This window comes from Protopterus annectens, chromosome 5.part1 (genome assembly GCF_019279795.1).
Source record: "Protopterus annectens isolate FY-2018-M chromosome 5.part1, PAN1.0, whole genome shotgun sequence".
Lineage (NCBI taxonomy): Eukaryota > Metazoa > Chordata > Ceratodontiformes > Protopteridae > Protopterus > Protopterus annectens.
In genome coordinates, this window is record NC_056736.1 from 794,286,790 (window position 1) to 794,310,157 (window position 23,368).

Genomic DNA, 23,368 nt, shown 5'->3' on the forward strand with positions numbered 1-23,368 from the left:
AGGGTGTAGGGAATATAGATAGGAAAAAGTAGTAAGCAATAGAAGTGAGGTGTGGAGAGTAAATATAGGAAAAAGTAGTAAGCAAGAGTAGAGAGGTGAAGAGGTAATAGTATGTGTGAGATGATTAGGTCTATGAAAGAGAGGTAGTGAGAACAGGGAAGAGCCCAAGAAGAAAAGGTCCAGGAGAAAAACAATCAGTGAAGTGCTCAGAAAGAAGGTAAGTAAGGCAAGGGGAAGTAAATATATTTAGTGTCAAGAGGTAGGAGCTAGAAGTATCAGAGCAAGTGGAAAGAGAAAAGTGGAGCAGAAAGGGGCTAAGAGTAGGTAAGATAGAGAGTTTGCTAGGTAGAGGAGGTTTCCAGAGGAAGAACCCTAGTAGTAGGGGCCACCTAATGACCACAGGGGATATTTCAATACTTGCTGCTTACAAGGCTTATGATTTAAAGCAAGAGGCAAGTAGCTAGGGATATTATTGGTAACTATATGGTCAGTTGGTTTGGAGGAGGGGGGTTAGTTTCTGGCTGCTGGCAGTGCTGACCTTGGGTTTTACAACTTCACTGGGAAAAAAATACAAAAAGATTAAGACGAGCAGGAGCTCTAGGTCATACTTTCTGTTATTTTTCCACGTGTAGGCTCCACAGGGTGGGATAACTTTTGTTCCTTAGATTAGGTGAGGAGAGTAGCAGGTTTGGATGGGATGCAAGAACCCAGACCTAAAGATGGTCAGGAGGGTTTTACTGTTTCTGTTATTTTTCCACGTGTAGGCTCCACAGGGTGGGATAACTTTTGTTCCTTAGATTAGGTGAGGAGAGTAGCAGGTTTGGATGGGATGCAAGAACCCAGACCTAAAGGTGGTCAGGAGGGTTTTACTGTTTCTGTTATTTTTCCATGTGTAGGCTCCACAGGGTGGGATAACTTTTGTTCCTTAGATTAGGTGAGGAGAGTAGCAGGTTTGGTTGGGATGCAAGAACCCAGACCTAAAGGTGGTCAGGAGGGTTTTACTGTTTCTGTTATTTTTCCACGTGTAGGCTCCACAGGGTGGGATAACTTTTGTTCCTTAGATTAGGTGAGGAGAGTAGCAGGTTTGGATGGGATGCAAGAACCCAGACCTAAAGGTGGTCAGGAGGGTTTTACTGTTTCTGTTATTTTTCCACGTGTAGGCTCCACAGGGTGGGATAACTTTTGTTCCTTAGATTAGGTGAGGAGAGTAGCAGGTTTGGATGGGATGCAAGAACCCAGACCTAAAGGTGGTCAGGAGGGTTTTACTGTTTCTGTTATTTTTCCACGTGTAGGCTCCACAGGGTGGGATAACTTTTGTTCCTTAGATTAGGTGAGGAGAGTAGCAGGTTTGGTTGGGATGCAAGAACCCAGACCTAAAGGTGGTCAGGAGGGTTTTACTGTTTCTGTTATTTTTCCACGTGTAGGCTCCACAGGGTGGGATAACTTTTGTTCCTTAGATTAGGTGAGGAGAGTAGCAGGTTTGGATGGGATGCAAGAACCCAGACCTAAAGGTGGTCAGGAGGGTTTTACTGTTTCTGTTATTTTTCCACGTGTAGGCTCCACAGGGTGGGATAACTTTTGTTCCTTAGATTAGGTGAGGAGAGTAGCAGGTTTGGATGGGATGCAAGAACCCAGACCTAAAGGTGGTCAGGAGGGTTTTACTGAGGAACGCCAAAGGTAGGAACGCACAGCAGCCAGGGTAATCTAATGTAGAGAAGTGGCGCGAATGAGGGCAGGTGTATTTAAATTTTTTCTTGTTTGATGGACAATACTACTTGCAAAAGAAAGGTATAGCGATGGGTTCCCCATGCGGTAGCAGCGTTGCCAATATGTTTGTCTCTTATTGGGAGAAACATTTCTTGTTCAACCATCTTCCTTTTGTCCAGAGATCGAGATATTATACTCGTTTCCTTGACGATGTGTTTGTGCTATTTCAGGGTAGCGAGACTGACGCCATCAATCTCCTAACATATATGAACTCTACATCAGAGTTTTTGAAATTTACTCATCAATTTTCAACATGTAACATTGACTACCTTGATGTTCACTTACACAAGGATAACAACCACAATAGATTGTGCTCATCCATCCACAGGAAGGCAACCTACTGTAATACTTTCCTACATTTCACCAGTTGCCACCCTTGGAGGCAGAAGCGATCTATTGTTAAAGGGCAATTGGTAAGGGCTGCCCGCATGTGCACCACCTTTGATGCATTTGAACAGGAATGCTCATTACTTGCGGGCATGTTCAGGAGTCGGGGGTACCCTGATGAGCTTATACTTGACTTGACAGGTGAAGTTTCATCAAAAAGGAGGGATGGTTTTTACCTCCTATTGTTGGTATGTAGGGAACAAGAAGGGTTGAGTGACAACCTTTCACAGCTATCAGTGAATTTACCCATGGTCCTTGCTGACAACTTGGAGGTCAGGGAGCATTGTAGCAAACCTAACTTTTGTACAGCTTTTGTTTCTCCATTTAGCTTAGACTCTGGTTTAATTTGTTCAATCATTCGCAAGAACTGGTATTTTATTACCAATACCGGTTTACATGAGAAGCTTGGTAATACCCCATTATTCATTTTCAAGAAGGGCTCCAACCTTAAGGAATTGCTGCAGAGAAATAGTCCTGCAGATCTTATGGTCAAACATAGGGGTACTACCACCTGTGGGTGTTGCAAATGGTGCATACACCTACGGGTAGGTAGCTCCTTTATTATGGGTAAAAGGAAGTTTACCATCAACCACAGGATTAACTGCAACACTAAATCCATTGTGTATGTAGCCTTTTGTGAATGCTGCAACGCGTTTTATGTTGGTAAGACGGACCGCCGGTTTAAGGACCGCATCTACCAACATTTATACGCTATTAGGAACCAGAGATGCGATAATGCTCTCTCCAAACATTTATTGAATAATGGTGGCCATAGCTTCAAATTTATGGGCATTGACCAAGTTCTTTGTGATAAAAGAGGTGGCCCACAGTCATTGCTATTAGAGACCCGGGAATTAGAGTGGCAACTGCAGTTGGATGCCTTCTCTTTCCCGGGTCTAAATGACAACTGTAATATAGCCTCCATTTTAAAGTATAAGAGCTATTTAAGATGATGGGATTATTTAATATCCCCTTGTTATTTAGTATAAAATATTTTTCTTCTTGTATAACATTATACAAGGTTAGCAGGTACTGCCCTCTCACGATTTATTAATAATTGTGTTATCATCCATCGTGGTTTGACAAGTTTTGTTAAACTATGCCTACCTTTTACTCGGTGATAAGACATTGTTTACTGTCAGATTGAAAAGTTATTCTGTTGATTTACTTGTCCTTAAGGTTGTTTAGGTGCTTGAATATGGTTTGAAGTAATATCCACATCAATTACCATTTTTAAATTTAATTTAATTTTATATTTTATAGGTATTTTTGATGTATATTTTTAAGGGTAACTACTAGTTCATACCCGTTTTTTGGGATTTAATACCATTTTTAAATGGAATTTTATAGTTAAAAGTGTGGTTTCCCTTTAACCTGCAACTAGTTGAACTAGTCACATGCTCTATGTGGGTTTTAAATTATGTGCGCTTTTAACTGGTGACATGCTGAAGAAGCTTCCGTTGTTACAGAAGCGAAAACGGTTTTTATTTCTGCTTGAATAAAATACGTTACAGTTTTATTGGACCTCGTCTCTTCTGGGCATCTTATTGTTTATTTCCTGTTTGGTGTCTTCTTTCAAGTGGTTAAAAAGGCCAAACCTCTTATTTACAACAAATAGTATTTCTCCTGGCTTTTAGTATGGGTTTTAAAGGAACCACACTATTTAAGCCGGGAGGGCGATTCGCTCGCATATTTACAGTCCAATTTACTTCATGTAACTCAGTGCGATTATGAACATCTCCTGCTCTTATTGTTTGAGCTACAGTTTCTATGGCTTTAAATCTAAACTTATGAGTAGGATTTTCGGCTACATGCAATGCAAGGGCATTGTTCATGTCCAGGTTACCAATATCCCTTAGATGTCTTAATATCCGTTCTTTAAATCTTTGGTCAGTTTTGCCAATATAGAATGCATTGCATTGGCAGCATGACGCTAAATAGATTAAATGCGTGTTATAGTCTGCATAGACGTTAAAAGTATACATCTTGTTGGTAGAGGGATGAATAAATGTATTGGCACTATCAATAAACGTACAAGCTTTACATCTATGACATTTAAAGGTACCTTTCCTTTCTGATCGTGGTAGCCAGATAAATCCATCTTTGTTACACAAGAGCCTCTTAATATTTTTCTTGTTCTTAAACAACAATATCAAAAAAGGAAAGCAACCACACTGCTAGGTAGATCTCCCATCAACAAGGCAGATATATGAAGAAAAATAATGAGAGTTCCAGCCACGATGATACGCTCATCAGATGAAGCGTAGGTCACACTACGCAAAAGCACTCATCTTTTTTGTACTTTAATAAATCGTATTTGGATTTTATCTTGGTGTTTGAGATTTTTGAGAGATTCTTTGGAGTGTATCATCGTGGCTAGAACTCTCATTATTTTTCTTCATTCTTCTTAAACAACAACCTTGGGGTATCTCCTACAATACTTTTTATTTTTGCATCCGTTGTTAAGATCGGCAAAACCTATTAATTATGTCACAAATTTGCTTATTATCTGTGCTATAAGTAAGTGCACATTTAATTTGAGATTTACAAACATTTGTGGCTATATTATAAGGTTGCGGGTGGGTACCCTGATTAGAGAAGTATGGTTTGCCTTTTCCTTTCCTAACCCCTTTATATTCAGTTTTCATGACTAGATGGGAATCTGAATATCCCCTTTCTTTTAAGTTGTTATGTAACTGCAGTTGCTCAGCTTTGAAATCCTTTAATTCAGTGCATAGTCTCGAGGCACGTAGTATCTGGTTTTCAAAGATATTATTATAAACATGTCCCTGATGAATACTCTGCCTGCGTAAACAGTGATTCGTCTGGGTCGATTTCCTAAAAACACTGGTACTTATTCCTTTTTGTGGATCAATATGGATTTTAACATCTAGGAAATCAATTTCTTCTTTGGAGTACTTGGACTTGAATTTCAAGAAATCAGCACTTTGGTTGCTATAATTTATGAAGAGAGTTAGTTGTTCAGTGTTTCCTTTCCATAAAAGGAAAATGTCCTCCACAAAGTGACCATAATGAATTAGATGTGTTTTCCATGGATTTATATTACTTAAGATTTCTATATTCTCCCATTGAGCTAGTACCAGGTTCGAGTAGCTGTTTGTGCATGGGGTGCCCATGGCCACCCCCCCATGTCTGTAGATAGAAGTTGTCACCATACACAAAGATATTATTTTCCAGAACAAGTTCCAAAACTGAGCACAATAGATCTGGATTGACTTTATTGTTCCACATAAAAGAATCTATAGCTTGTAAACCAAATTAATTTGGTATTACAGTGAAGAGACTAGTGATATCCATAGTCACAAGTATAATATCATCAAAGTTAACCAACTGACTGGTTTTAGTATATAAATCCCTAAGGAAGCTCCCAGTGTCCATTAGGACAGTATTTGCTATAGGTAAAATTCTTTTTAGTTCATGTTCTATATAAATTGATAGAGGTTTGGTTATCCAGTCCCTACCGGCTACTATAGGACGCAGTGGAGGATCAGGCAGTCTTTATGTATTTTTGGTAGACCGCTTATGCCTGGTATCATAGGATAAGAGAGATAAAAAAAATCATAAAGTTCTTTAGTTAAATGTTGATCCATTAGTAATTCAAACAAAGCATTTCGAAAATCATTAATCTTGGTATCAACTTATTGTTTATTCACTTTCCTATAGATATGTTCATCTCCAAGCATGGTCTGCATTTTGTTCCTGTAACATTCCGCATCCATAACAACTATGCATCCTCCCTTGTCCGCTGGTTTAATAACCAGCTGATCCATTGATCTTAATTGTTTAAGTGCTTCTTTCTGTTTCGCAGTAATATTGTAGAAACATCCTTGATAATGATGAAATTGATTTCCTTGATGTTAAGATCCATACTGATCCACAAAAAGGAATAAGTACCAGTGTTTTTAGGAAATCGACCTGGACGAATCACTATTTGCACAAACAGAGTATGCATCCGGGACATGTTTATAATAATATCTTTGAAAACCAGACATTACGTGCATCGAGACTATGCACTGAAGAAAAGGATTTCAAAGCTCAGCAACTGTACTTACATAACAAACTAAAAGAAAGGGGATATTCAGATTCCCATCTAGTCATGAAAACTGAATATAAAGAGGTTAGGAAAGGAAAAGGCAAACCATACTTCACTAATCAGGGTACCCACCTGCAACCTTATAATATAGCCACAAATGTTTGTGAATCTCAAATTAAATGTGCACTTGCTTATAGCACAGATAATACACACATGTGTAACGTAATTAAGAGGTTTTGGCCGATCTTAACAACAGATGCAAAAATAAAAAGTATTGTAGGAGATACCCCAAGGTTCTTGTTTAAGAACAAGAAAAATATTAAGAGGCTCTTATGAAACAAAGATGGATTTGTCCGGCTACCACGATCAGAAAGGAAAGGTACCTTTAAATGTCATAGATGTAAAGCTTGTATGTTTATTGATAGTGCCAATACATTTATTCATCCCTCTACCAACAAGATGTATACTTTTAACATCTATGCGGAATGTAACACCCAGCATTTAATCTATTTAGCGTCATGCTGCCAATGCAATGCATTCTATATTGGCAAAACTGACCAAAGATTTAAAGATTGGACATTAAGGCATCTAAGGGATATTGGTAACCTGGACATAAACAATGCCCTTGCAGTACATGTAGCCAACAATCCTACTCATAAGTTTAGACTTAAAGCCATAGAAACTGTAGCTCAAACAATAAGAGCAGGAGATGTTCATAATCGCACTGAGTTACGTGAAGTAAATTGGATTGTAAATATTGCGAGCGAATCGCCCTCCCAGCTTAAATAGTGTGGTTCCTTTAAACCCATACTAAAAGACAGGAGAAATACTATTTGTTGTAAATAAGAGGCTTGGCCTTTTTGCTAGAATTGATTGGCAAAAAAAGGGGCAGGTACTTTTTTTGAGCCTGATTAGCTGCCTTAAAAGAAGCTGAACATTTGGAATGCTTCACTACTATTGGCTTCAGAAGAAGGGTGTGTATGTGAACTAAAGGAGAGACTGGACATACATTAGTTGAAAATTATAATGAGTGGAATCCAACTTTACTATATGAAGAAGGCTGAATAGCCGAAAGCACTTATCGGACTGGATTTCTGTTGCTCATGATTTTATGTTTTAAGTTTTATATATTAAATTTGGTTTTTAACAGTGATTTGGACTGCCATGGTGGTATACCGAAGATTACATATTTTTTGTTTGTTCTCCTTTCCTCGGTACCTCTAGCTGTGCTACGGAAGTATTTTTCTTCAGAAACCACGAGTGGGGTCGGTGGAAGAATCGAAGTTGAGGATGATGCTTTGGACAGTTCCGATTCCTTTGAGGCCAGAGACAATAAAATTTTTGCCAGCACCAGTGTTTGGAGCAGTGTCTTCACCACCCGCTCCATGTCATCATCAGATAAGTTCCTGGAGGAATGGGAGGATAATGAAGGAGATCTTGCCCTTTCCAATATGGGTGATCTCAATATGGGAGTAACCAGCTCCAACATCTGAGACCGTCTCCTAGTCAGCAACACTGTCGGCTCCAAGGTCACAGATGGAGCCGAAGAGGTAGATTTTGATTTGTTGGAGCCAAGAACCCTTGGTTCCGAGGTGACCACTTTTTTAGGTGGCTCCGAGGCTGGAGCCGAGACAACAGAGCTTTTGCTCACTTTTTCAGTTTTGGAAGAGGGAGATGATGGTTTGGAGCTCTGGGATCCCTCTAAAGCTTCTGAGAAGGGAACCTTTAATAAGCCCCTAACTATGAGCTTATTTTTGCACTCTAGTAGAACCCTGCCACTAAACCCATGACAAATGGTACACGGGTCTTAAAAATGGTACACGGGTCTTTAAATGGAGGGCACCAAGGCAATAAACACAGCTAGAGTGCCCATCAGTAACTGACATTTTTTGATTACACTGATCACATTTTTTGAACCAAGACTGCCTAGGTTCTTTCTGCTCCTTTTGATCTTTAGACATACTGCAGGCTTTAAGGAAAAAACACTATCAATAACAATAACAAGTAATTCTCATTTAAGTTTCCAAAAATAGGCTATGAAACTACAAGCCTAAAAACTGACTAGATTATCAAAATTTTGAAGAGAATATATTCACACTGCAAAACAACGAGTTCAAACAGGTAATAACTATTTTACTAAGCTATAAAAAATCACCACACACAAGTAGTTATATCTAAATGCTATTAAAGACACCAATAATATTGAGATGGAATCCTCTAAGTAAATTGGATTCTCCTAACAATCCAGGGAAGACAAACACACACAAGGGAAGGGGAGCAGCCTTCTAAGTTAAACAGGCCGCTAAGAGCCCTCTAACTTAAATGGGTCTTGCAACAATGGGGAAGCTCTCTAATAAAAAAATTAGCTTGTGGAAGACAGCTAGGCCTGACAAACGGAGGGGTTAAATTGTACTAATTTAAACAAGTAAACAACACTAGAAACCAGTCGCACATGACAGAAAAATGGTTTGACTAAAGTTTTCTCTGAGAAAGTTAACAACTATGACAGAAATATATAACAATACAAACTACTTGGCAACGAGCCAGCCAAAAGACATCTCGATCGCTTGAGTGGCAAATGAGATCTGGGTAATCTTCCCTAAGCATCATGGGATAGGGGTTAGCCTCAAGCCAGTGGAAGCTCTTGAGCTTTTGTATTAGGCAGAGTTAGGACCAACCCAATCAGCAAGAATTAAGGTGAGATAGGACAAAATAACATCACATTTTTCTGCCCTTTCAAACATGTTCTTCTGGAAATTTTCTTCTGAATCCATCTCCACCACTGTATTTAGCTCCATCTCCTTCCTGATCTTTTCAGAGGAACCTGGACGACTGAATGGGAAATAGAAAATATACCCCTGGGATCCCACCTGTGCCCCTACTGGACAGGGGAAACAGGTGCTGACTGAGGGAACAAGGGCAAAATTCTTGGCTAGGCTTATAAGGGCCTCCGAGCCAATAGTTTATTATCATCCTATGAACCTATGATCTCCTCAACATCAGCAGACGTTTTCTTTTCTCCCACATAACTTGAAAACATTTCTGGTAGGAATTCTACCATTTTTTCTTCATTTTCAACACATTTAACTTCCAGATTGCCTTGGCTCTCAGCAGCCATGTTTCTCCCTTTTCCTCCCAGCTGCCTCAGCATCTGGACAGGAAACAGAAAGTCAGGATGTGTAACACCCAATTTCTTCCCCCTGCAAAGAGTAGGGGAAGTTCCCCGATGACTTGGCCAAATTTCCTCTAGTAGCATAAATACGACCTGCAGTTGCACATGAAAAAAGGTTAATAGCCTAACCCCACTGATTCTTAAAATAGGCAGGTGTTTCAATATGCAGCACAATGGGCTGAGATATCCATGCCAACCAAGCTGTAAGTAGCATTTGAGCAGCCAAGTGCTCCGGATTGTGCGGAAAGCTTCACATTTGTGGTTGATTAAGCTCACTGTTCCAGTGTTCCGCAATGAGCACCCGTTGCTCTGCTCTGTGACTTTTGACTGGCTTCTGCAGTTATAGCCAATTGGCATTGCAATATACAAGCCAGTTTCTTGCAAAGAATTTTCTTTTAGGACAAAAGGTGAGTGCCCGTTTGTGATGTGTGTTGAGCACTTCAGGGCGGAATTACAAGTGCTGCAAGTTTTGAAACCATTGTTGTTTGTATAAGTAGTACTGCTGGGACCAGATGTGTATTAAATGTAATGCCTGCAAGGTAATCACTTCACATTTTCCACTGATTGGCCATTGTGAGATGCCTTACTTGGTTGACATCAAGTGCCACCGAGAGTGGGGTTTTTTTTTTGATTCCATCAGTTTTCTGATATTAAAATTATATCATCAAGTGGTACTGGATTACATTTAGGGATCCAAGTAATTTCTGATAGTAGGTAATTTTTTTACTCCTGTTAAGTGAGTGGTGCTTGTAGGACGTATGCATACCTTCCTGATTTACAAAAACAAGGGCAAAGTCTGAACAATTTAAGGAACTTTAATATACTTTTATTTATCTAAAGCTATTGTAAAGCTTTTAGATTTGCATGTTAGACTCACTCGCACTGCCCAGGAAACACTGCTTGCTGTATGGTAGGTATGCTAAGTAATTAAAGTTGTAGGGTTAAGTACCAATTACTTCTGCTATATCATCATAGTCTGTTAACATATTACAGTTTCTTTTTTAATGAATCCAAATGTTTTGGGTTTCTAATACCACAATAAGAATGGATCCCATTCCCAAATAATGGTACGATTAGATTTCAAGAAATTAGTGTAATTTCAGTCTTTAATATAGCCAAGAGTGCTTTTCTCAGTGCACACAAAGTGCCCAGAATTATATATATATATATATACACACACACACACACACACACACACACACACACACACACACACACACACACACTATACTGATAGCACATTTAAGTATGACTGTAAATTATTTTACAGCCATGTTACTCACACTACTACTGCAACAGTCTGGCTATTTTTCTTCCAGGTTTGCTTTTATTTCTGCAGCTGGCAGACAGCCCACTTCAACCAGTTCCCTTGGTAATGATGCATTTCGTGCAGTGCGAAAACAGGGTGTTCCACATTTTGACTGTTTGTCACACATTGCTAGGGTCTGTGTTCCACATTGGCCTCTTAACAGTTTGAGACTTATGAGTAGCATATGAGCTACTGTACAGGAAGTGCATATATGCACTCATCATCAGGACAGTACTGTGAAAGCTCAGTGCTAACACGCTGCCATGGGGAAAATCTAATAGGCCAGCAGACAACGAACCTACCCTTCATAGCTACCACGATGGCAGCCCATGAAAAGTATCAAGATGATGGAAAGATTTTCAAATGCACTTCTCTTACTCCTACACAAAAAAAGAGTCACCACAGTGCTAAGAGTCCTAGAAAGCTGTTTAAGCAACAGACTAGAAATTGATAGTAATCAAATATATTGATGCCAAGAAAGCTTTTAATAGAAATACTTAACGACCAAACTAGATGTCATACTTTTTCAGTTACAAAGTTACTGTAGACTTCTATGAAACTAGCTAATTAATCTGTTAACAAGGAAGTTCAGTAGGCAGAAGGGAAAAAAGAAAAAAATCTGTTAGTGAAACTATTAAAAAAAAACTAAATCAAGAAAATTAATGTTCCCATAAAATAACAAACATTTATTTTGCTAAAAGGATGATAATACAGTCAAAACAGATGAAAAATAATTTAAAGGGCAGGAATATAGCTGAAACAAAAAAAATCATACTCTGATGAAGTCCCTTTCACAGGCTCACAAACTGGTCCCACTAAAGATCTTAGGAGCCATGGTTAATTATGGCATGTAACTAAAAATGTACGGAAGTAGTATAACCACAAGTTACACCAAAAAAAAAATAGAGCAGTGCCACTTGTGAGGTAAAATGGGAGTTGTGCATGTTGTAGATAGGCAATTCACTTAACTGCATTTTGAAGATTTTTTTGGGTACGAGTTAGACTTTTATGGTTAAAAAAGGAGTTTTAGGCTTAGAGTTAGGGAGAGAGTTTTAAGATTAGGCTTTCAGTAGTGTTTTATGGTTAAGTTTAGTGATGGAGACTTATGGTTAGGGAGGGAGATGCAGGATTAGATTTAAGGAAGGAATTTTAAGGTTAAGGATGCAGTTTCATGGTTACAGGTAGAATTATAGGGTTATTTTTAAGGTTACAGAGGAAGTGTTAGGATTACAGAGTTTTAGGTGCAGGGTTAGGGTTAGGGAAGGGGTTGTAGGTTTAGGGACTGAGTTTAGGCTTACAGTTAGGATCAAGAGGTCTAAGGACAGGGTTAGGATTAGGGAAGGAGTGTTCACATGCACATTTAAATTGTGTAACTGACAGTGAGTAGATGTAACTTATGTTAGCATTTCAGGAAGTAAGATATGCAAACAAGTTATGCCTGTATGCTGTAAGCAACCTTTACCAATCTTAGGAATTACTAAGCTCACCAAAAGTGGATCTGCAAGCAGTGATGAACATTATGTCATCCATCCATCAATCCTCAACCCCTTTTCCCATTTTGCACATGGGGTCGGGGTATCACTTCAACTGTGCCATCCCTTATACAATTAATATAACAAACCTCACATGGGTTAATGTGACCTGTTGTGAAAACCCTGGCTTGAAAATGATAATGCAAAATAAAAAAGATATGAATCATAAAACAAGAAAATGGGTTTCAGACTTCTCAAACAGATTCTGATAAAGGATCACGTCATCTGTGGTTACACAGCTCAACAAAAAAAAAAAGAAAAGTTAAAAAATAAAATAAATTAATAATCAAATACATGGAACAGTTGTAATCTGACTTTCAGAACAAAGAAGACCTACTACCAAGAGGTTGCTTCTGTAAATGGAAAACCACTGGATTTCAAGGTAGCAAGTCTTTACAGGAGCATTTTCTCTAGGTCAGGAATAAAAGTTTCTTCAAAAGTTATTTCCTAGGAAATGGGGTGGAGGATATTAATGACAAGGTCAAGCCTTTCTTATGCTCACTCAGTGGATGAAATAAATACATGCATGCAAAATTATAACATGTTCAACTACCTGAAGATCAACAAGCATATATAAAAAGACATAGGATCATAGGAAGTTACTAGCTAATGGCCCTAGGGCCCTTACAAGCCTAGCCAAGGTCTGCCCTTTTTTCCATGATTAGCACCTATTTGCCCCCATCCAAAAGAGACACAGGTGGTACCCCTGGGGTGAATTTACCGTTACCCATCCAAATGTCCAGACTGCGCTTGAAGAGGGCCAAAGAGGTGCTCTGCTTGACATGAATTGGGAGTCTGTTCTACAGGTGCGGTAACCTCTGGGAGACAAACCTGTCCCTCTAGCAGATTCTATTAATGTCACATAATAGGTTAAAGTCTTTAGAGCAAGTAACCCGTGAGCCATTCAACTTACAGATATGAAGTATTTCCGATAAAGCAGTGTCAGAAATTTCCTTATACGATATGCAAAGCAGAGATCTCAACTACTTAGAGGAGTCACAGTGACAGTGATTTCAGCCGATCCACATAGGACAGATTGAACACCTTGAATTCTCCTTGGGAGGAACTTTTGTGGTCTCTCCAATTGCTGCAGGTGCCTAGAAAGGTACATACCAAAAGGGGCATTGTACTCAATTATTGGCTTGATGAGGGAAGAGTACAGGGAGGTTAGAACTTCTTTTTTTTTCTGGAGGTAATGCCCTTATGAGATGAGCAATATGGAATGCCCTTCTTACCACTGTGGAGACATGGAGATTAAAGGTAAGATTGCTGTCAACCTGTGTGCCTAGGTCTCTCACCACTGAGTGCATGCTTAGAGTGTTTCTACTGATGGGGTAATTAGCAGGAACATCGCTCTTACAAAAAGGGATTATAATATATTTTTTGCATTGAGTTTGCAGCCATGACTTTAGCACCAATCATTTGTTTGCGTAAGACCCTCTTATAGGATGTTGACATCATTTGGGGATTCAATGACTGCTCCCAGTTTGTAGTTGTCACCAAACATTGTCAGCCACAGAACTTTAGTTTTTACTTGTACTTCAGAGAAATAGATTCCAAACAGTGGTGGTCCCAGGAATGATCCTTGTGGAACTCCACTGGTTAAGGGTCTGCTGTTGGAGGTGAATTCCCCTATTTTGACTGTATATGTTCTATCGGCGAGCCTTTTAGCGACTCATCTAAAGATATAAGGGTTGATATCTAGCTGGGAGAGTTTGTCAATAATAGCTAAATGGGGAATAGTGCCAAAAGCCTTGGCCAAGTCCAGGTAGGCTGTGTGCACAGCTTTCCCCTCATCCAGGGATGTGGTGACTGCCTCGAAGAAGTCCACCAGGTTTAACAGGCATGATCTCCCAATGACAAATCCAAACTGAGTAGGGTCAAGTTACATTATCTATATCTTTGTTTATAAGGTCCATGATGATTTGTTCCATTGCCTTGCAGATAAGGCTAGTCAGGCTAACAGGTCTATAGTTCCCAGGATCAGTGGAAGCACCACCTTTGTGCATGGGGATAACAGAGGCCATTTTCCATTCAGCTTTGATGAAGCTGATACTTAGACTATGACTGAAGAGAGTACCCAATGGTGTTGCTAATTCTTTTTGGAGCCAATGTAGGATGCAGCCTGGGATGTTATCAGGTTCCGTAGATGTCGTGTTTTAGGACTTAGAGAAGACATTTATAACTAGCTCTCTAGAGATACAACATGGGGGACAGGTGGAGGGAATGTCATGGGGTAACTCTAAGAAAACAAAATGGAAAAAAACTGTGTAGAAATGTCCTAGTTAAAAAGGAACAATGGACCATATAAAACAGAAATACTGCCTCCTTGGTGCAGCCATTATATATGTACTACTTAAGCATAATATAAGATTATCCATTTTTCAGAAAACTGTTTTATCAATATAAAAGTCTCATGTTTATGTCCCTCTATCCACTTTCTAAATAACCACCTGGCAGCCAGTGGGCACAAGGCTTTGGAACTCTTTCTGGAGAGGGTGTGAGTTTATCACAGGTTCTTGGGTTTCATATCTTCTAAACCAAATGTTATTATGTAAACGTAACAATCCAGCTAGTTATGTGGTTATTGCCCTTCCTCGCAAGTGAGCAGAGAATGTCAAGACAATAAGCGCAAATTTACTTGTCTTGTAGACCTAGATATGACTTCTTCAGTTTTAGGTTGGATACTGTGTGATTCTGAGCAAGTCCATTGACCAGACCAGAACTCTTGAGCTGCACCTAAATAGAGGCACATAGACAGGCACTTGTGCCTAGTGAATGTACTGTTTAACAAATAAAGAAGTACATAAAAAGTAAAATCAACAAAGCAGAAAGAGAAGTTAAAATTGTTGAAGACTATATCAGGCTTTTTTAGTCTGTGCAGTGTCCTGTTTCTTACCTCAAGTAGCCATGGTTTAAGTTTTCTGTCCAAAATAATGTCAAATCCAAGAACTTCAAAGCAAACACTGTCACTCCCAGGATGCTGGCCTGGTCTACACATTCGATATGCATGAAGGATATGAGGTTCGGCCACAATAAGTGTTTTCACCACTAACTCCTGGAAGATCAAGCAAAGTAAGTGTTAAGTAAGATTAAGATAATATTTTTTTAGTGAACAGTAGCAGTACAAGACCAGAGAGCAGGTAAAGGTCACATGCTAAGTGTCACAATTTTCAGACCCTGTTGCTTATATTATGTCATTAGAAAAACATCACTTTTAAGCTTAAACTCTGCATTTATAGGTTCATAGGTTCATAGGTTGGTACTAGGCTATTGGCCCTAGGGCCTATATAACCTAGCCAAAAAGGTACCCTGGCTTTCGCCACCCAAGAAAATTATTTTCATGTGCCCCTGTCAAGCAGAGCCACAGAAGTGATCCCCGGGGTGAATTTCCTATTTCCCATCCAATCATCAAGATTTTTCTTGAAGTGTGCTAATGAGGAGCTCTGTTTGACATAGATAGGTAGTCTGTTCCAGAGTATGGGAAATCTCTGGGATAGGAATGTATCCCTCCAACATGTTCTGTTTATTGTGGTGACAAGGTTTAGGTCCCTAGAGCATGTAGCTCGGAGGGATTGGGATTTCTTTAAGTGGAGCATGTCCAACAGCACTGGGTTTGACATAGCTTTGTATGTTAGGCAAAAATCGCCTCTGAGTAGGCGATATGCGAAGGAGTAGAGTTGGAGTTTTTTGAGACGGTCTGCGTAGGCATCTGTTTGAGGCCAGTAATCCTCTTTGTGAGGTATTTCTGCGGCCTTTCCAGTTGTTGTAGATGTCTTGTGAGGTACATACCAAAAGGGGCGTTGTACTCTATAATGGGTCTAACGAGTGATGAGTAGAGGGGAACAATGACTTCTTTTTTCTGGATGAGAAACCTTTTGTGATGAGGTGTGCCACATAGAAGGATTTCCTGACCACTGTGGCGATGTGATTATCAAAGGAGAGACTACTGTCAACCTGTGTCCCAAGGTCTCTTATCACATTTTCAGTGTTAAGTAAACTACCGCCTATGTGGTATTCATGGCTACAGAGTTTTTACCAAAGGGGATGGCAATGCACTTTTTGGCATTGAACTTGAGGCCATGGCTTTGACACCAATCATCTGTCTCAGTGAGGCCCTTTTGTAGGATGTCCACATCGTTAGGAGTTTTGATTAAGGCTCCTAGTTTGCAGTCATCTGTGAACTTAGTTAGCAAAAGACCTTGTGTTAGTCTGTACTTCAGAGAAGTAGATACCAAACAGGACAGGACCCAGGACTGAACCCTGTGGTACTCCACCTATCACTGGTCTGAATTATTTGTGACAGTGCTTTACACTGTGCCTTAGCTGGGGAGGCAGATTAGTGTAAGCAGTTAAGGATGTGAGCTGCTAATGAGATTCATCTTGTATTCTTAGGTATGAATCCCTCTTTCTGCTGTTGCCAACTGTGTGACTCTGCGCAAGTAACTTACTCAGATGGAGTTCTTGGGTTGCTTTCCCCTAAAACACATATTTGGCCCTAGGACATTTACCTCATTAAGAAATTAGTAAAAAATCTTATAAACCCCAACAACAGTAGGGCAAGGATGATTTAACAATTAGGGCAAGGATGACTTAACAATTCAGTATGGATTATTCACAGCATCATTTACATGTCTTTGTTTAACTAAATCTAATAAATTATGCCGTGTTTTAATATACCTATAATCTGATGCATCTGGAATACGAGATTTCTCTTAAGAGTATTAAGCTTTCACACTGCACCTGAATTCACATATGTTTTCTGTTATTCACAGGGTCTATATTAGGTTGCCAAAAGCACAACGGACAACTACAGAACTTTGCCCTTTTCTCCACTGTAGTGCGATCTCAGAGTTGGTATTATATACAGTTAGGGGGGTGTGGGAGGGTGAAGCCCCCCACTTGGGTGGGTTTGAGTAAACTAACAGTTGGTCCGTTGTGATTTGAGCAACTCCTTAGTTGCCCTTAGTAAATTCAGTGAATTGCTGATGCAATTTTCGCTGATTATGGGTCGAGGAATAGGTGATCGCCGGGACCTCTTACTCACATACATTTAAATGAAGGAAACAACCTTTAGAACTACTTCACTGTGACTTGCTGTTTTGTCTGCACTCAGTGAATTTGCCTTGTGTCAATTTTTTCCACATGCAGTTACATCTCTGGCATTGCACTGCAGAGTGCCACTCAGGTTTTTAAGACATTATGTGTAAACAAAATTATGAATCATGCTGTGCCATGCCTAACACTGCTTCAGCTATACGTCTAAGTTAGTCAAGTCACCCTCATAGTGCAGTACTGCTATTATGAACAGCATGCTTTCTCAACACCACAGCAGAAAAGACACACAAAAATGGTCTGGGCAAGTTTTCCCCTCTCTTTTTAACAATATCATAGAAAGTAACTATTTTCAACTATATGTTCTGTTCCCTTTACTAAACATATTTATGCATATGAATTTACGTCACATACATGCTCCAAGAAATTGTATCATATTTATTCCAGCTTCTTCTTCTAATCACATTTGTATTTCTTCATCAATGGACATTTCTCTTGTATGCCATTTCTAAGCTGTAGTGTTGTCAAACTATTACTTAACCATTGGCTTATGCAGTTTTTTGCTTTTAAATTAAATTCATGATTTTTCTGGACATTGTAAATATCCTGCCCCAGAATCAAAGTGAAACATCCCTACCCACGTCATCCATATAAACTGGTTAATCCTTCAAACTGTACATAATCCAAATGTGCTTCTTCAGATATTTAGAAAACTAAAAATATGTTAATTTTCTTAAATCATTTCCTCTTAATTTCTTTTTCATAAACTGTATATGAAATGTTTAATAGTAGATATGCCACCATTTTCTGAGTTAAAATTTAACAGATATGTGAGCTGCACTTTAGCCTTTTAAAACCCACAACAGATAAACTAAGAATATGAAATTTAATCTGCAATATGTGAGGTTTTCAGGGATGGGAAAAGCAACCAGGTACTCTCACCACGAGGCTGTGTAGATAGGCAATATACCCAAAACAAACTGAAGCTCACAAAAAGTGTAGCGACAGTGCAATGAAGACAGAAGCAACAGCTTCGCTGGTTCAATAGGCAATCAAGTTCAACATGCAGTAAACCAAGAAGGTATTGAGTCAGGAACCATAAATCCACTTTATAGAATAACAAGAGATCCAGTATATAGAACCAAAACGTTTATTGTGAGCGCTTTCGCGTGGTCACCACCACGCTTCTTCAGACAATACAATTAAAATTTTCAGCCATCTATTTATACTAATAGATCTGAAAAAGGCGCCAAAATAAAATAAGCAACTCAAGCAATCTATCAATTAGTGAATAAATACAAACTTTAAAAAATTTTGTTCAAATGCTGCATTCATTTATGAAAAGCCTGAATACATCAATAATATTGAACTGTTCGTGTAGTAACCACTGATCAGTGTGTATTTTAAACTGTTTAGACTCTTTGAATTAATATTAGCGACGAGTGTTTTCATGAGCTTTAAAAGTAGAATTAAGCTAGATTAAAATAAGTTACCTGATATAAAAAGGGGGGTAGCACATATAGTATATTCAAATTATTCAAATTATTTAAGTATTTAAAAATATTAAGAATTGTATATACTTACAGAACATACTCTGTTGCAATAACTTAAGTATGCAACTTACTATATGTATATTATATTACAGATTGTTCTGTTATAAAGTAATATAACAATATATAAATAAATGAATAAATAAATAAATTCTCTTGTAAGTAAATAAATAAATAAATAAGGATATAAAAATAATAAGAAATAAATCAACGAAGAGATAAATAGGGGAACAGATACTTATTTATTAAAGATGTAAGTCCCCTAGTTCTAGATCAAATAATATATGTTTTTAGTGTGAAATATATCATTATATTTAGTCTTAATTTATTCATAAATACAACTGTTAATCAAGATCAATAGTCAAAATTAGATTATTGAACGAGTCTATAAATAAATAAATAAATGGATAAGTGTTAAGACATTTGACCTGATATAAAAATATAGATAAAATCAATATCAAATGTTAAACAATGAGTCAGTAGATATGTAATTTGTGAAACATATAGATATACACAAATTACATCATGTAAGTAAAGGATAAATGATATAAAAAATATATATATGAATATATAAATACTATGCAAATATGTAAATATATGAATATATAAATGTATATGAACTACTAGCATAGATAAAATAAATGAGTGATAATTAAAAATGATTAAAAATGTGTTATGTGTGGTACTGATGGGTAACAAGTAAAATAAGTGTAATACGACTTACATAGTTAGGTAAATAGATATATACATAATTAAAACCAGATGGATATATCTTGTGGAAAGCCTTTGTATATAATAATAATTTTCATTAGCTAATATATTTATATTAAAATACATGGTTAGGGAACAAGAAAGACAGAAAACTTATAACAGTAATGGTAAACCTAGGTTACACTCCAATAATAACCTTTATATACAAAGTTTTATCTAGATTCCAAAACTGGTTTAATAGAAACTTGGTTGTTAATACCAGGAGGGATATGTGCAGCCAATCTTAATATCCACTTTAACTCCTTATTTTTTAGAAGTAATGAACTATCCCCGCCTCTTCTACTAGGCAGAACTATTTCTAATATCTTAAATTCAGAGCTATGGCGGGGTTGTTCCAAAATGTGCTTAGCTAAGGCGTTAAGTTCATTCTTCTTCTGAATGTCATAAAGATGACCATAAATTCTGTCTTTCAAACATCTTTTAGTAAGGCCAATATAAAATGATGTACAATTTTTACATGTGGCCAAATAAATGAGATTCTTGGTGCAGCAATTGGCATAGAACCTAGGACGGAAATTATAATTCAAAGTGGGATGTTTAAAATCTGTTTCTTTTGAAATATAGCTGCACCTCCTACAGTTATAGCAGGGGAAGGTACCTTTCTTATTAGTAATTGGCGAACTCAATTCATCACTATTAGCTTTATCATTACATAATAGCTGTTTTAAATTCGGGCTATTACTAAACATGAAGTGTGGTTTGTTCCCTATTAATTGTTTGACAAAGGGATCTACCATAAGTAATTTCCAGTTATTATAAAAAACTTTCTTGATGTCATTTATGATACTAGAGAAACTCAAGGTTATGGGTACATAATCATTGCATCTTGTAAAATATCTATTATTGATGGTAGTTGTTACCTGGTTACTTGCTGGTGTGGTTTTAAATACACTATCTCTTATTTTTGCGACTAGATCTGAATCATAGCCTCTCTCCCTAAATAATAGTTCTAGGTTATCCGCTTCTAGTTGTAGTAAATGTGGATCTTTACAAAGTCTTTTTAGTCTGATAAATTGGCTCTTAAGGATGCCAGGAAAAACATACCTAGGGTGCATACTGTCAAAAGATAAAAGTGTATTCCTCCATGTTGGTTTTCTATAGATGGTCGAGGTTATGGTACCATCATCATTAATATTTAGTGTGACATCCAAGAAGTTAATAGATTTTCTGGAGCATTCCATAGTAAACCGTAAAAAAGTGGAAGTGCTCTCAAGGTAGTTCCACATTTGTATAAAGTCAGACTCCGTGCCTTTCCATATAATAAAAATATCATCCACAAAACGTTTATAAGTGATTATCTGAGTAAACAGGGGGTGGGTAAATAAGTGGGTGCGTTCCCAGGCCAAAACAACCAAGTTGGAATAGGTGTTTGCACATGGGGTACCCATCGCCACCCCCCATTTCTGTAGATAGTACTCATTTAAAAACATAAATACATTATTGTTTAATATAACATCCAGTAATTGGCATATAAGTAACTGTTTGTCATTAGAAAAGGATTTATGCAACAATAATATATCTCTTATAGCCTCAATACCTAAATCGTTGGGAATTGAGGTGAAGAGGTTCTTCACATCCAAAGTAATCAAAATGTAATCATGATGTTGGATATCTAGTTGTATCTCTGACAAACATGCCAATAGATGATAGGTGTCTTTTAAAATAGTATCAAAGGAGTCAACCACTGGTCTGAGTAAAGACTCTACAAGGCAAGAAGCATTAGCTGTGACCCAGCGATCGCCTGATACTATGGGTCGTAATGGGATGGGAAAGGTGTTCTTATGGATTTTCGGAAGTCCTTTAATAATGGGTATGGTGGGATGATCCACCAAAAGATAACTGTACATATCTTCATTAATCTGCCTGCAAATAAGCAAGTCATAGAACATGTCTTGTACATTCTTGATGATAGTCTTCACTTTACACAAATCTAATTTAATGTAAGTCATTTCATCAGTAAGCATTAAACACATGTTAGTATTATACTCAGCCCTATTCAGTACCACAATTCCTCCTCCCTTATCGGCAGGTTTAATAGACATTTTATCAGTTTGTTTTAGGTGTTTCAAAGAATTAAATTCATCTAGATTTAAATTAAAATAGGCAGGTTTCACTTTAGTGGAAAATAGTTCATAAAAATCTTGCTCACAAATGTGTAAAAAACATTCTATACAATGGGGTAATGGGGGCATAAAAGTGCTTCTCCTTTTAAAAACAGTAGATGTAATATTTTTGTTTAAGTCAGGTTTTTCTTTAAAGAAAACTTTTAAGGCTACCCGTCTACAAAATAGTCTTAAACTAATTAAAACATTAGTCAGTGTGTCAGAACAGGCTGGAATGAAATTCAAGCCACGATTTAAAAGAGAAATGTCAGCATCAGAGAGACTGTAGTCAGAATAATTGTATAATAAACCAGTCACTTTTTTGTTGTTCGTCCTGTAGTTTGGAAGCTTTCCGCAGATAGCTTCCTTTTCTTTGGGCCTCGACTCGTAGACCGTCCTCTGTTCTGAAACCTTTGTTTCACTGGGTATGGTAAAAAGTTTTTTGACGAGGAACCCAAAGGAGCTACAATATTAGGATCCTTTGGTCTGGCTCCTGGATTAGTAACAGTTTTTAACAACGCTAGTTGGTTCGGAGGGGGCGTGTCAGTCAAATTAGGAACCATAACACTAGTATTAGCCCCCTCTGAACTAGCAATAGGCATGGTAACATTTGTCGGCAACAAAGTATCATTAACATTGCTTGCAGCGGAAGTATCTTCTACAGAAATGGAACGTTGAGTGTTTCTTATGTTAACATAAGAGCCATCATTCTCATTATGTGTTAAGTTATTACTTCTAGGCCAGACAAATACCTGTCTTAATTTAAAATCTTGGAAATCCCTTTGTAGTTTACGCATTTTTGTGGCCTTCAGTCTTTCGCTGAAGGCATTCACTTGTAAACATATGTTACGTAATCTGCGAGTACAATAGTCCGCTTTGAAGCGGTTGCTGAGATCTTTAAAATTGGCATCTACCTTATCTCTTAGCTCAATTTCTAAAGGAGAAAAATAATCAAGAAGAAGTCTAATATACCTGTGTCCGAGGTCTATATTTAGATCCTGCCATTTTTTGAGGAGCTCTGGGTGTGCTTCACCGTAGGACGGCATGCACATGACCCGCATCCCTCTTGGTACAATGGAGTAGTGAAGACAAGCCTCTAAATGTTGCCTTTGCCAGGCATATCGTTGTAGTTTATACATATCATCCTCTAGAGCTTTGGATACAAGGTTGAAGTCGGCAATATTAAAACCTTCTGTGTTCACGGGAGTAATATGTTCAGCTTGCGAGAAATCCAAGGTCAATAAAGGGTTAGCTTGTACATGTAGCAAGTCTTCTAAGTGCACTACTGCTTCCCTCGTCCCTGGAGTATAATCAAGTTCAATGTCAGCGATATCCATCGTGTGCTGGCGGCGAAAATAAAGTATGAGAAGGTAATGTTCAAAAAAACTCTTCACCGGCAGCTGAAGAGAGAATACCTGTAACTGAAGGTAGAAATGGGAAAAGCAACCAGGTACTCTCACCACGAGGCTGTGTAGATAGGCAATATATCCAAAACGAACTGAAGCTCACAAAAAGTGTAGCGACAGTGCAATGAAGACAGAAGCAACAGCTTCGCTGGTTCAATAGGCAATCAAGTTCAACATGCAGTAAACCAAGAAGGTATTGAGTCAGGAACCATAAATCCACTTTATAGAATAACAGGAAATCCAGTATATAGAACCAAAACGTT

General features: G+C 38.0%; 1 protein-coding gene across 4 annotated transcripts in view; it reads right to left on the bottom strand.

Moving 5' to 3' along the window:
* The window catches only part of TTLL7 (tubulin tyrosine ligase like 7), a 1,782,535-nt gene that overhangs the window by 808,720 nt on the left and 950,447 nt on the right, over positions 1-23,368 (bottom strand). For all 4 annotated transcript variants that reach the window (XM_044073411.1, XM_044073409.1, XM_044073408.1 and 1 more), the window contains exon 9: positions 15,121-15,279. In XM_044073411.1, coding sequence (XP_043929346.1) covers positions 15,121-15,279 — 159 coding nt within the window. The remainder of the gene's footprint in view (positions 1-15,120; positions 15,280-23,368) is intronic.